The sequence below is a fragment of the Mya arenaria genome, chromosome 10 (genome assembly GCF_026914265.1).
Source record: "Mya arenaria isolate MELC-2E11 chromosome 10, ASM2691426v1".
NCBI classification, from domain to species: domain Eukaryota; kingdom Metazoa; phylum Mollusca; class Bivalvia; order Myida; family Myidae; genus Mya; species Mya arenaria.
In genome coordinates this window covers 58218208-58232756 of record NC_069131.1, presented here as the reverse complement: position 1 = coordinate 58232756, position 14549 = coordinate 58218208, and the positions used below count along the sequence as shown (strand labels likewise).

Sequence of the window (14549 nt, the reverse complement as noted above, 5' to 3'; positions counted from 1 at the left end):
TGAGGCCACCGTGTAAGGTCTAACATGGAAAAACAACAGCGGTCAGCGATGAGGCCACCGTGTAACGTCTAACATGGAAAAACAACAGCGGTCAGCGATGAGGCCACCGTGTAACGTCTAACATGGAAAAACAACAGCGGTCAGCGACGAGGCCACCGTGTAACGTCTAACATGGAAAAACAACAGCGGTCAGCGATGAGGCCACCGTGTAACGTCTAACATGGAAAAACAACGGCTTTCAGCGACGAGGCCACCGTGTAAGGTCTAACATGGAAAAACAACAGCGTTCAGCGATGAGGCCACCGTGTAAGGTCTAACATGGAAAAACAACAGCGTTCAGCGATGAGGCCACCGTGTAAGGTCTAACATGGAAAAACAACAGCGGTCAGCGATGAGGCCACCGTGTAACGTCTTACATGGAAAAACAACAGCGTTCAGCGACGAGGCCACCGTGTAAGGTCTAACATGGAAAAACAACAGCGTTCAGCGATGAGGCCACCGTGTAAGGTCTAACATGGAAAAACAACAGCGGTCAGCGATGAGGCCACCGTGTAAGGTCTAACATGGAAAAACAACAGCGGTCAGCGATGAGGCCACCGTGTAACGTCTAACATGGAAAAACAACAGCGTTCAGCGACGAGGCCACCGTGTAAGGTCTAACATGGAAAAACAACAGCGGTCAGCGATGAGGCCACCGTGTAAGGTCTAACATGGAAAAACAACAGCGGTCAGCGATGAGGCCACCGTGTAAGGTCTAACATGGAAAAACAACAGCGGTCAGCGATGAGGCCACCGTGTAACGTCTAACATGGAAAAACAACAGCGGTCAGCGATGAGGCCACCGTGTAAGGTCTAACATGGAAAAACAACAGCGGTCAGCGATGAGGCCACCGTGTAACGTCTAACATGGAAAAACAACAGCGTTCAGCGACGAGGCCACCGTGTAACGTCTAACATGGAAAAACAACGGCTTTCAGCGACGAGGCCACCGTGTAAGGTCTAACATGGAAAAACAACAGCGGTCAGCGATGAGGCCACCGTGTAAGGTCTAACATGGAAAAACAACAGCGTTCAGCGATGAGGCCACCGTGTAAGGTCTAACATGGAAAAACAACAGCGGTCTGCGATGAGGCCACCGTGTAACGTCTAACATGGAAAAACAACAGCGTTCAGCGATGAGGCCACCGTGTAAGGTCTAACATGGAAAAACAACAGCGTTCAGCGACGAGGCCACCGTGTAAGGTCTAACATGGAAAAACAACAGCGGTCAGCGATGAGGCCACCGTGTAACGTCTAACATGGAAAAACAACAGCGGTCAGCGACGAGGCCACCGTGTAAGGTCTAACATGGAAAAACAACAGCGGTCAGCGATGAGGCCACCGTGTAACGTCTAACATGGAGAAACAACAGCGGTCAGCGATGAGGCCACCGTGTAACGTCTAACATGGAAAAACAACAGCGGTCAGCGATGAGGCCACCGTGTAACGTCTAACATGGAAAAACAACGGCTTTCAGCGGGTCAGCGATGAGGCCACCGTGTAAGGTCTAACATGGAAAAACAACAGCGGTCAGCGATGAGGCCACCGTGTAAGGTCTAACATGGAAAAACAACAGCGGTCAGCGATGAGGCCACCGTGTAAGGTCTAACATCGAATAACAACAGCGTTCAGCGACGAGGCCACCGTGTAAGGTCTAACATGGAAAAACAACAGCGGTCAGCGATGAGGCCACCGTGTAAGGTCTAACATGGAAAAACAACAGCGTTCAGCGACGAGGCCACCGTTTAACGTCTAACATAGAATAACAACGGCTCTCAGCGATGAGGCCACGGTGTAAGGTCTAACATAGAATAACAACAGCGTTCAGCGATGAGGCCACCGTGTAAGGTCTAACATAGAATAACAACGGCTTTCAGCGATAAGGCCACCGTTTAACGTCTAACATAGAATAACAACGGCTCTCAGCGATGAGGCCACCGTTTAACGTCTAACATGGAAAAACAACAGCGTTCAGCGACGAGGCCACCGTGTAACGTCTAACATATAATAATAACAGCGTCCAACGATGAGGCCACCGAGTAACGTCTAACATCTAATAACAACAGCGTTCAGCGATGAGGCCAGCGTGTAACGTCTTACATCGAGTAACAACGGCTTTCAGCGATGAGGCCAACGTGTAACGTTTAACATCTAAGAACAACAGCGTTCAGCGATGAGGCCACCGTGTAACGTCTTACATCGAGTACCAACGGCTTTCAGCGATGAGGCCAACGTGCAACGTCTAACATCGAGTAACAATGGCGTTCAGCGATGAGATCACCGAGTAACGTCTTACCCAGAGCATAGACGGAGTTAAGCGATGAGGTCACCGAAAACGTTTAACCTGGAGTGTAGACGGCGTTCACCGATGAGACCACCGAGGAACGTATAACCTCGTTCGCCTTTGTGAAATTTATTTATCATATGGTATTTCCTCATTTATCCATGTTTTTGAAATGAGTGAAATAAAGGAATCTTGACTTCCAAAAAAATCACCATTGACCCTCGGGGTTGTGATTATACATTTCTGCTAAATCACTCTTATATAATCTTAATAACTCAGGTTGACGGTGTCATAACTATAACATATACCATATATACCGTCTCCGTGGCCTAGTGTTTAAGACGCCCGCCTACAGAGTAGGAGGTCGAAGGTTCGAGTCTCACACGGGGCTTGTTCTGACATTGCCGGTAGCCGCCCCAGCAGCTAGTTAAATCGAGGGTACCGATTGCCTTCCTGCCAGGCGCCTGGCATATGGAATGGAAATTTGATTAAAGATGTTCACAAATGTAGGTGTCTCATAAGCCCAAACGGCTGGCCCTCAACTAACAGGGGTGACACTTTAATAAACTAACACGTTACACTTTTACAAACCTATGACCTACAATCTCATTTACTTTACTGGAAAACGGCAAACGAGCTTTTAATATTTTAATTTAACAATAAGTCAATACATTTCACTTTTGAAGCGTTTTTTTAATTACTTTCTGTTAACCTTATTTTCGAACAAAACAGTTTCTTTCGAAATATTATCTTTTGTTTGAAAAAAGTACAAATAATAAAACTATGTCGTTGCGGACAGCAACTCCGTAAATATTTTGTACAAATTTTATTTCTTTTGTATGCATTTCTGTGTCGAATGAATACAGTCAAAATCTATCTCGTAAACCTGACCATGAACTTATGATCCCCATATTATGAGATCGGACGATTTCACAAAAGAATATGGCATTTTAATAAATTATATTTGAGGCCAAACTTATGAAAGTTATGAGTACTGCGTCTTGACATAAATCGCGTAGAATTCCTTCGTATTGTTTCATGAGAAAAGCGCAACTGTTGTTCATTTTTTTTTAATTTAATGTAAAAACGACACTAACGATTCAGCGTTCTGTTGAACCGTACAAAAAGGCAATGCGTGGAAAACTCGCAACTTTTAAGAAGCTATTGGTTTGATTCTAAAAATGCGTTTAAGCCCTTTTTGACGACGGGCAAACTATTAAGCTTTACCTCTGACTTTTAACTTCATAATGCAGAACTGGTTATAACTTAAGTCCAAAAACATAATGAATTGAAGGTAATAAAGAGTGTTTTCATTTAAACACTTGTTTGTAATTATAATTATTCATTTCAAAATAAACTGCAGCTTTAAAGCTGCACTCTCACAGATTTATCGTTTTTACAACTTTTTTTATATATTGTCTTGGAATGAGCAAATCTTTGCGGAAATATCTGCAAACCAGTGATATAAAACATCTGACTAAAGATCAGATCGCAGATTTTCATATTTCCGTTCGAAAATTAATGTTTTATGGCTAAAAGCGTTACTAAAGGTTAAAGGAAAACGCATAAAACATCATTTTTTGAATAGAAATATGACAATCTGCAATCTGATATTTTGTCAGCAGTCTTATATCACTGATTGTAAGATAGTTACGCAAAAATTGGCTCATTCCAAGACAAAAAAAAAGTTGTCAAAACTTTCAATCTGTGAAAGTGCAGCTAAAATGTGTCAATATTTCATGACCCGAAACCAGTGAGCCCAAATTTAAACTTTCACGGGTAATATGATATGTTATTCAGTTGACGAATAGGTAAATAGTTTGGTTAACAAAGCTCCTATAGAGTGTTTTCAATAACGGACTAGATTAGGAGATTCAACTCCAATTAAGTTATAATTCGCTACCCCCTCCGAACAAATAGTATATGAACTGAAGGTACTCAGTTTATTTTCAATTCTTACAATGTCCCAGTTCAAGTTTTTAGTACGTCAAATGTTTAACTAACATTACTTTTGTGAGAGAGAATATTGAATTTCTTCATAGGTATAAAAGAACGATGTATGCGTATTCTTTAATTTGACCCAAGGCGAATTGAAGTATTTCACTCAATCTCAATTTGATTTCATATATCTCAATATTGAATATTATATTTTCGCTTAATTTTGCGCTGATTTATAAAGGACGCTTTATTGGACAAAATGAAAATGGAAGACTTTCAAATTCAACTGTATAAATTAAATATATATATTGAACCGAACTAATAATTTGATAAAGTTTATTGGCAATTGACATTATTTGCCTTTGGCCATTTACAAAACAATCATTTTATTGCAACATAACATATTTACATATATTCAAATATGTTAAATGTATATAATACATTACTATGATAATTGTATTGTAAATTGTGAAAATAACATGCGTACAGTATATATTATAGGATTATATGCTTAGTAAATAAATCTATATGAACTGCTTATAAAATATTATTGAAAACACTGTATATATTTAAACTAAATATATTGAATGTCCAGGTGAGTATTTCTAAGAAGCTGCTAACAATTTTGATTTTTATTCTCTAAGTTTCATTCCATGGTACCGGAATTTCGCAATGTTGTTAACAAGTTTCTTAATTTTTATTTCTTAATTTTCTTTATTTGATAAATGTATCCCAGTCCGTTAATTGGACGCAGTTTGGCAATTGGTGTCCTTTTCGTCGGACTATTTGTTTGCCTTAAAGCTGCCCTCTCACAACTTTTATTTTATTTTTTGTCTTAGAATAAGCCAATTTTGCGTTAATGTCTGAGGACCAGTGATAAAAGACTGCTGACAAAGGATCAGATTGCAGTTTTTCATAATTTAGTACGAAAATTGATGTTTTATGCGAAAATTCTCATTTTTTTTAAAGCGTTCATAACCTTTTAAGCCACAAAATCTAAATTTTCGAACGTACAAAAATATAAAATAAATATTAAGAACTGCGATCTGATATGTTGTCACCAGTTTTATATCACTGGTTTCCAGTTATTTACGCAAAGATTGGTTCATTCCAAGACAAACAATAAAAAAGTTGTCAAAACGGTCAATCTGTGAGAGTGCAGCTTTAAGCGAAAAATGATATGATCGACCATGTAATTAATGAAATTATAACTTCATAGTAACAAAATGTGTGACGACATATTTAAGTAATACGCATAGTGAGATGACATGAATTAAAATCTTAATGATACAGAAAGGGCGGAGTGAACGTAGCACACGAGCCCTTCTTAATCATGAACATTTACTTCAGGTCATCTAACTGACTTAGAATACAACCTCATTGGCTCATTGTCAGCGCAAAATCTGATGCAGGGATTGTGTATCGGATGAGTGGCAGTGAGCGGACCTTTAAACACCTGCGAAAGTTGAAATTCCTAATAATTTAGCCTAGTACTTAATGATTTCCTATCTGCAATTTCATTGGCTTAAATGCAGGATGTATTCTGATGAACAAAAGATCACATGACTCACGCATCTATCCAAGATAATGAACGGACCTTTGCGCACCATCTACCATAAGTGTTCAGACTCACGCCTCCACCAATCAGATCGCCGGACAGCTTCACACATACTAATTTAGAAGAGCTCTGACCATGTAGTAATAAAACAACCGCCAAATTCCTATTAAACTACTTATTTGTTGTATCAAGTGATATTTTATGTAGCTCGCGCATGCGCACTTAATGCTACTACAGAGGCATTTGTGGGGCATTTTTGTCCGAACAATGAAAAAAGTAGGTATTTATTTTAAATCTTGTAAACGATGAGTCTGTATCGGGCTGCGCCCAAGCCTACTGACCAGATTATTTGGGAGAACGATAACTTTAACATAATAATCAAGAATAATGACAGCTTTTATGACACAAAATATGGCTCACGAACTACTGATAAGACGTTTAGAAGTTTGGAATATATATCAGGTCAAATATAGGTATGGTCAGTGATAGTTAACACAGCTGTTTTAGTTTTGGATGTTTTAAAAAACACAATGTTTGGAGTTTTAGTCTTGTTGTCGCTAACAGGCTTTGGTAAATAAATTTACAATAAATGTTTTATCGTATGTGCACATGTAAATAGTCAAGTCGGCATGTTTCTCCTCGTCGCCGTCGGTTGCGTCGTCGTCTTGCAAATATTATTTTTTAAATTGATTCATTGCGCAAACTTTAATTTGTGATATATATATTTTTAGATTATTTAGACATTAAATAGGAATAATAATAATGAGAATCACAATAAACATTTTTCAATTATCTAAATCAAATTAAAGTATTATTTTAGTTAATTAAAATAAGCTCTTAAAGACCTAGTTTAATGAATGTTTGACATGAAAATCCCCTGCTGTGCATCTCTTGCTAATTGCACTGATGTCACAGTAGGGGCCAATTTCCTGTTTATATATTTATTGGCTCAGGGCCATTTTGGGTCCAATTCTATAATAAAACCTCAAAAACTGCACAGCGGGATATTCAGATTGGAGATCTGATAAGACAATTTAGCAATTAGATCAAGATCAATACATAGAGGTTGTGTACAAAACACGTTTTTTTTTTTTTTTTTTTTTTTTTTTTTTTTTGGGGGGGGGGGGGGTGGGTGGTTGCGGGTCACTTATAGAATAATTAAACTATGCCTTTAATCCTGAAAAGCTTCAGATATTTCGAGAAGTAAGCGCCTGCTGGTGTTATTTTTTTGTCAGGCTACTCGGCGTGTCCCCAGGGCTGGCAATCTGACTACGGACACTGCTACCAGTTCAACACCAGCAACCGTAAAACATGGACTGACGCCGCGGTAAGTATACTACACGAGATCTTCATACTACCTGAAAGCTGCACTCTCACAGAATTACTGTTTTGACAACTTTTTTTAATTTTTGTCTTGAGATGAGGATGAGCCAATTTTTGCGTAAATATCAAACAAGCAGAGATATATGACTGCTGGCAAAAGAGCAGATCTCAGATTTTCATATTTCTGTCAGAAAAATGTTTCAGGCGTAAAAGCGTTACTTACGGTTAAAGAAAAATGCACATATACTCTCATTTTTGAACTTTAATATCAAATTCTGCTATCTGATTTTTTGTCGGAACTTTTTTATCACTGGTTTCCATGCAAAAATTGGCACCTTTCAAAACAAAAAATAAAATTGATGCTGAACGGTTGATATGTGAGACTGCAGCTTAAAATAGTTGCTACTTATAATAAAATTATTCGAATTTGCTACTCATTTTCATAGCTTGCTGGGGCGGTCTAAAATTTTACGTTAAAGGTATAACTTAGGGGCGTAACCTGTTGTCTTGATTTAATGCACCAGTCAATTGTAACCACGCCCCCTCCTGGTCCGGAGAAATCCGAGGACTTTGACCTTCGGTTCAGCCAAACCCGGGTAAATTACCGACGAAATGTTTGTTAAATCCGCACTAAATGCCCCGCACCACAGGGCACCCTAGGTAAGACCCATCCCACGCTATCTTTGGCGCGAGGAAAAAATCACCGCATTCACCCGGCATTGTGGAGCAACCTCGAAGATAAAAAAATGGCTCATTTCCCCAGCTATCCCCGGTTTACCTTGGACCGGGGGATGGGGGTACAATTGACTGGTGCATAAAGTGTTGGCAGAGGTTTGGTTGAGGTCTCCTCCAAGAACATTTTGGCATGCCCTTTTTTACCGGCTTTATAAAAGGTTATTATTTGATGAAGTGTAAGATCGCAATATATTTTTCCACGTGAGCACCTGCTAGATAATTAAAAATGGCGATGTTTTGTTGACTGAAGTCGATCTGAATTAGTGTTTCATGTAACACTTAAAGGAGCTGTACACCGAATGATGAAATAGCGAAAACAAAAGAAAATTGTCGAAAACTTACATAAGCTTGGTATCGATGTGTACAATGCATTGAAACTTAATAACTGAAGTACCGCAATTATTTATTTTTTTTACAGTTTTTTCGTATTTTTCCAATTAACTTTTTTTCGTTGCCATACTGGTGTACAGTCCCTTTACGTGTAATGAGAGAAAGGTATTGGTTAAAATAATTTATGTGTTTTTTTTGTTTTTTTTAACAATGCAGTGTTAAACATTGTGGAGTTACAGCTGAAGGTTATATTTAACATTGGTATGAATCTATCGACTTGTGGCGTTGAGTGAACAAAATGAATATATAAATGTTAAAAAAGTCCTTTAACGCACATTATAGTGGCTACATTTTAATCAGAGGAATGGCCATCGGCAATTTAATTTCAGACAGCATGTCGCTATGAGGACGTGCGCGCGCATTTGGTTTACATCGATTCTGCAGAAGAAGACCTTTACATTGTCTCCAAGCTAAAACCTCTTGTAGATACAGGTAATTCGGCGTAGTTACTGTACTTTGTAAGGCCAGAGTTTAACCCAAATAATAAAAAATAGTAGTTTTTATCTCGCCGAACGTTTCTCCAATGTAAAAAAGAAATTAAAATTAGTGTTCTATAATCCATATTACAGAACCAACAGGTGTACCAATTGACATTCATTATCTGTCTTTTTACTTCAATACCACGTAAACCAGTTGAAAATACGCAGGGAAACTCATTCGGAAGTCCTCGGCCATTTTATCGGAAACAACCTCGGATGTATTTGGACGGTTTACATACTCAAAAAGTGGTACGGATAAGACCGCTGCAAAAAGATCGCGTAGTAATCTTTTTGAGCAGTTAAAGTTTATGACTTAACTCTTGGGAATATTAATTATGTTTGCAATGTAACATTTCACTGGCAATCAATTTAACCTGAGATCAATAATACAACTCTTAAACACTACATTAAATTAATGATATTATTCAAAAATATAAGAACTACTTCAACTATTGTACCGGCATACATCCGAGGTTTTTTTTTAAAATGGCCGAGGAGCTCCGAATGGCGGAAACTTTACAGGTACCCGTAACCATACCAACGTCCTGTCAAAAGTGAAAGTAGTTATTCACAATGTCATAACCACTTATTTCTCGCGATTTCTGCAGATATAGAAAGGTTTTCCTGCAAAAACGTTGCGAAGTTTATGTTTCTTTATTTAAATCAAACCGTCGAGAACTTTAGGCGTGTACAATGTGATTTTTGTAAATCGAGCATACTCAATTGTGTTTATTCTTCTGTTCTTTTTGAATCAACATCACTATGGAAATAGTTCTTGTAAATATGATTATTGCTCGCAAATAGCCACGAAATTATCTTTGCATCAAGAACACAATTGCTATGTTGTTCTACAATAATAAACAGAAGGAGTTACAGTCGAAACCCTTTGCCGGCTTGAGCTCCAAAGGACCAGTGGAAATACCTCGAGCCTCGAGAAATACGAGTCAATCGGAAATTGATCATTTACCAGAGGTTTAATAATGATATATCTAACGCTAATGTTTTACGCATAGCATCCTCACTTTGGTGAACGAGAATGGATTTATTACATTCAGTAGAAACAATTCGGTTTTATACATCTAGTTCCAACCAAAGAGGAAATCGAACCAAGCGAGTTCGAGCTAACGGGTTTCGACTGTAACTGTTTCGAAATGCTCATACAACTGCAAGACAGACCTTCATCGATATGACCTAAAGTTAAAATTGTATCAGTTAACATTCCATTCAGGTCAATCGAGTGATAAGCTGACTTCCGTTTGGATTGGCGGGGAAGATCCGGTTGAAGGGGCGTGGCAATGGTACGGCACGGGCGACCCGATCGTCGAGTACACAAACTGGTACCCAGGTATGGAATTGAAGAACGCTTGGGAACAGAGGTATGCACTAACAGCATCTGGTTTATGGTCAAGTCCTTATATAACTTATGAAATGGAGTGAGGCCATCGTCACGACAGTTGAAACGGGTTACAATGATTTAAAATGTTGCTTCATGTCGAGGCCAACACAGGATATATGTTGTCGTGTATCGCGTGAAGTTGAAAACTAGCCGTTATAACTCGCGCAGTGACGGAACCAGCTTTTAGGAACTTTAAACACTCTAAAACATAAACAGTCGAACCTCGCTGGCCATCCAAACAACCTCGCATGTATGATGGACGTATGTATGATTGTACATCAACCAATGAACGCTGGCAAGGGTTTTCAATGTCGGAAATCTTTACATTTTAACTACGCAGGAAGTAGTTCTCGTAGTAATTTGAATTAAGCGGATAGACTTCAAGACTTTACTCTTTGGAATCTTTTTTAACAATTCAATCATACACTTCACTGGCAATCAATTCAAACTTAGATATAATAAAAAATACACGTTAAAACACTATGTACAAATAATTAATACTATAATTTAAATGTAAACGAACATCTTCTACTGATGTACCGGCATATATCCGAGGCTGTTTTCGATGGTAAATGTCCGAGTGGTTCCGAATGAACTAAGCTGATAATCTAATTAGACATCGTCGTACGCCTGTCGGACACGCTATCGCCATACGTTGTCGCCGTCCATTTAAAACTCCTGCTGGTTACTGACGAACAAATACAACACAATGCGGGTGATGCATGACTTGGTGGCTTAGTTGCTCCATTAAACGGATTCCTTTCGAACACGCACACAACCCGTATCCCCGTCACATTTAAGGGCGAGTTTGACCTCGTCATTTATTAGTTTCTATATTTGATATTACTTTAGAAGTATTCCAACTAAGGGACTAGTTCATAAATTGCAGAACAATGCTTTCAATATTTTCCACGTTGCATGATAAAATGTGAAGTTTAGTATGTTTTATAAAACTTAAGCACTTTAATTGATAATGAAACCTTAAGTTATTATAGCCCTGCTTATCATTTTGAAATATTTGATTTTAAATACCAACTCAATCATAACAACTCGGCCATCTCCGGCAAGATACAGGCCGAGGTGTTCCGATTGATACCAACTTCCTCCCAAATAGCTGAAGGTTACACAGTACTATTACAATATCCTTTATGTTTATAAACCTCCTACGCAGTAATCTGCCTTGGCGACAGCAAAAGGGAGAGTTTTGAAAAAATAACATTAAGCTTAATTTTTTGTTTTGAAAATATCATTCGAACGAATGAACTTTCGATAATTCCCTCTTAATGTATAGTATTTTTTATCCCCGTTCTTTTTACTCATAAGAGTAAAATGTTTTACAAAAACATATACAATATATAAAGCCAGGAATTCACATAACATGCCGGTACAAATAAAAGGTTAATTTCAAAATACGTGTGTATTCAGTTTGTACCGGAGGATTAGCTGCTTGAAAACAACAACAACAACAACAACAACAACAACAACAACAACAACAACAGAATATCTATAATTTCGTGCGTAAACTATCGTAACAATATTATCAACCATAATGTCCTTCGAACATATGTATACCCAACATATTATCATTGAAATAATAACCGTTTTTTGTTTATCTACATGCACTTTTTTCTTCTCATTTTATTGCGCTAACTTGATGCTATGCATCATTTTTTTTCTTTTCGCTATTTGAAATGCCGTGGCATGGGTTTTAAGGTAATGTAGACGCATCTGGTATAGAAGCGGAGATATGTGTTATCTGAGCCTGCGGGAATGGGACATGTGCTTAAAACATCTTTTGTCATTACCTAACATATGTAATTTTCCTTAATTAAGTATCGTTCACTGCTGCTACTTCTGCTTCTGATTTTGTTGTTGCTGCTGCTGCTGTTTCTCATGGTGTTGTTGCTGCTACTGTCCTGCTGCTTTTGATGCGCCTGTTGCTACTGCTGCGGCTACTGCTGCTGCTGCTGCTGCTGCTGCTGATAATGTTTAACGCAATAACAGTTGCTGACTTGATGATGTTATTGAATGGTTCCCTAGTTTCAAATTAACCCCATCCTTTCCATCCAATCCATCCAATCCCAGGTCAGCCTGACAGCGGAAGTGGCGACCACGATGAGGACTGTGTTTGTCTGGTCGGGAACCACAACTACCTCTGGCAGGACCACAGGTGCACGGAGCCCATGTTCTACGTCTGTGATATGGAGTAAGTAAACAGCGACGATTTAACTTTTGTTTCAAAGTTTTGGGGCTTTATTGTATTTAATTGTCCTGAGATAATATTTCGCATTTTCGTGGCGAAAAGCGACAATGCTAAAATTGTAAAATACTACAGGTGGCGGGGCGAAAATGCGGCAATGCGCCAATTTGACAAAGGCTTGACTTATTACTCTAGCCAGAAATGACACCAAAAGTAAATAATTATGAGGTTATCAGGTATCGATAGTTCATCCCTGTTTGGAAATCGTGAACATTTTCATTGATTGATCTAAAATATTTTAATATATTTTGTTATAAGGGACATAACACCAATCATATATCACTAATCGGAAGTGTTATATTTGCCTCCCATGCAGAAAAGTTGCTAGATCATTTATACCTTGAATGTATTTTACATGTTCACTGCATGTTACATTTGTGTGATGTTGTATAATATGTTCGTTCGGCTTGACGTTTTATTGAGATGAATAGGCCTGACACGTGGCGGCTCCGTGATTTGATCTTATATGCGGGTTTACCTTTGGCGGGGCGAAGGGAAGGGGGGATGCGTGCCCGGGCCCTTACACAGAGACGAAATAAAAATGGTTTTAATGTTCTAGTGGGAGGGGGGGGGGGGGCTCTTCTACTGCCAAAATTAGTTGTATTTTTAAGTTGAAATTATGCATTATGGTGTATTTTTTATCTCCGATGTTGTCATTCAAATGCTGCTTTTGACATAGGAGTGGGGCTAGTAAGAAAGTGCGACTCCACCCTAAATCCGCTAGTTAAGTGTATATTCCAGAAACACTTTTATCAAAGCTTTTCCCTTTTTCTTCAGAGATCCAGCCCGTACAGTGGTCGGCTAAACACGCATTAAATTTGAGATATTGTTTATAAATCATTAAAAATATTAAAAATTCGATCTAACAGTGTTATCATTCAAAACAAATGTTCCTTATATACGTTTCAATCAGCGAAACTATCCTTTTCTTGGGCTAATATACTTTAATATGATTTAAACAGCTAACGATCCCTGTTTATTTATGATAAGTTCGCGTTTATGTATCATAATTATTGTAAACAAATTTGTTTACAATAATTTAAATAAATAAACACAAATTTCCGTTGTGATGATTAAGTATACACGTGGCGAAAAGTAAATTGATTCGTTAGATAGTACATCAACCAATGAACGCTGACAATGGTATGGCCTGTTTGTCAAATATCACTCACGAAAACAATTAGTAATGACATCTGCTGACTATTAGCATACTTTCATATTTATCGTTTTCTTAAAAAACATTTCGTTACCGATAGTGACTTCTTTAACATGACCTCGACGGTTTAGCATTTCAGGTCATAGCTCGGAGCTTTTAACCAATCACATTCGAGCGCGCCTAACGATTAGCAAATCAATATCCAGCGCGAGGTCGTATGATCAGTGGTGAGATTTATTTAGAAGGTCAAATATTGTTCAAGTATGAGGCCCGTCACTCCAAAATTATTATCGCTAGCTTGTAACTTTTATAACTTTTATAAAAGCAAAATATATAGCTCCGTTTTGAAGGAAAGAATACTTTAATACACAGTTAAATATCCGAATAAATCCAACATTAATTGCGTGAATTAAAATAAACTTCAGTGTAATGTTAAGTTCACGTAGAGCTCTCTGTATCCTCAAGTTTGATAATATTTTATGATATAGAGGTCTTAACGTCATTAGACCAGGAAAAGCGGTTATTATTATAAAATAAAAGGTATATTAAAAATCGGCATATTTCAATGTAACATGTTTTTGGAGAAACTGAAAAACGGTAAACATTTAAAAAACAAAACAAAACAACCGTAAACACTCTTTAAGGTAGATTTGAATGAATAGTAAACCTGTTTAGATATTTAAAAAATGCGAGTAAAGTGATGGTTAGTTTGCGCTCGTGCATAAGTTCAGGTGCAATAAATGTTTACACCAAGATTTTTTTCAGTCTTACCGTGGAATAGTAGCGTGGGTATAAGTGAATATATACATATACCACGCCTCCAACATATATGACGCAACGCCATTGGTCCAGGACTGGTCATGCGGTGACCCCATTTTTCCATATTGGGTCACCAAATTTATATCGTACCAAAAATGACGTCTATTTTTTCGATTCCGATGAATATTCAGATGAATAATGGAAACATGTAAACAGGTTGTTGACGTGATAT

At 38.1% G+C, this 14549-nt stretch overlaps 1 protein-coding gene across 1 annotated transcript; it reads left to right on the top strand.

The window, feature by feature from the left end:
• The first annotated feature begins 6302 nt into the window (after positions 1 to 6302).
• Positions 6303 to 12352, top strand: LOC128204855 (perlucin-like). Its single transcript, XM_052906263.1, has 5 exons — positions 6303 to 6389; positions 7055 to 7146; positions 8597 to 8699; positions 9975 to 10091; positions 12228 to 12352. The coding sequence occupies exons 1-5, from the start codon at positions 6350 to 6352 to the stop codon at positions 12350 to 12352; spliced, it is 477 nt and encodes a 158-aa protein (XP_052762223.1). The 5' UTR covers positions 6303 to 6349.
• Positions 12353 to 14549: the final 2197 nt, after the last annotated feature.

Bases quoted from the DNA above. Each gene is read 5' to 3' on its own strand.
- LOC128204855 (XM_052906263.1), top strand. From the start codon at position 6,350: ATGTTTGGAGTTTTAGTCTTGTTGTCGCTAACAGGCTTTG. The intron at 6,390-7,054 runs GTAAATAAATTT...TTTTTTTGTCAG, and splicing joins GTTGTCGCTAACAGGCTTTG to GCTACTCGGCGTGTCCCCAG. The intron at 10,092-12,227 runs GTATGGAATTGA...ATCCAATCCCAG, and splicing joins GTACACAAACTGGTACCCAG to GTCAGCCTGACAGCGGAAGT.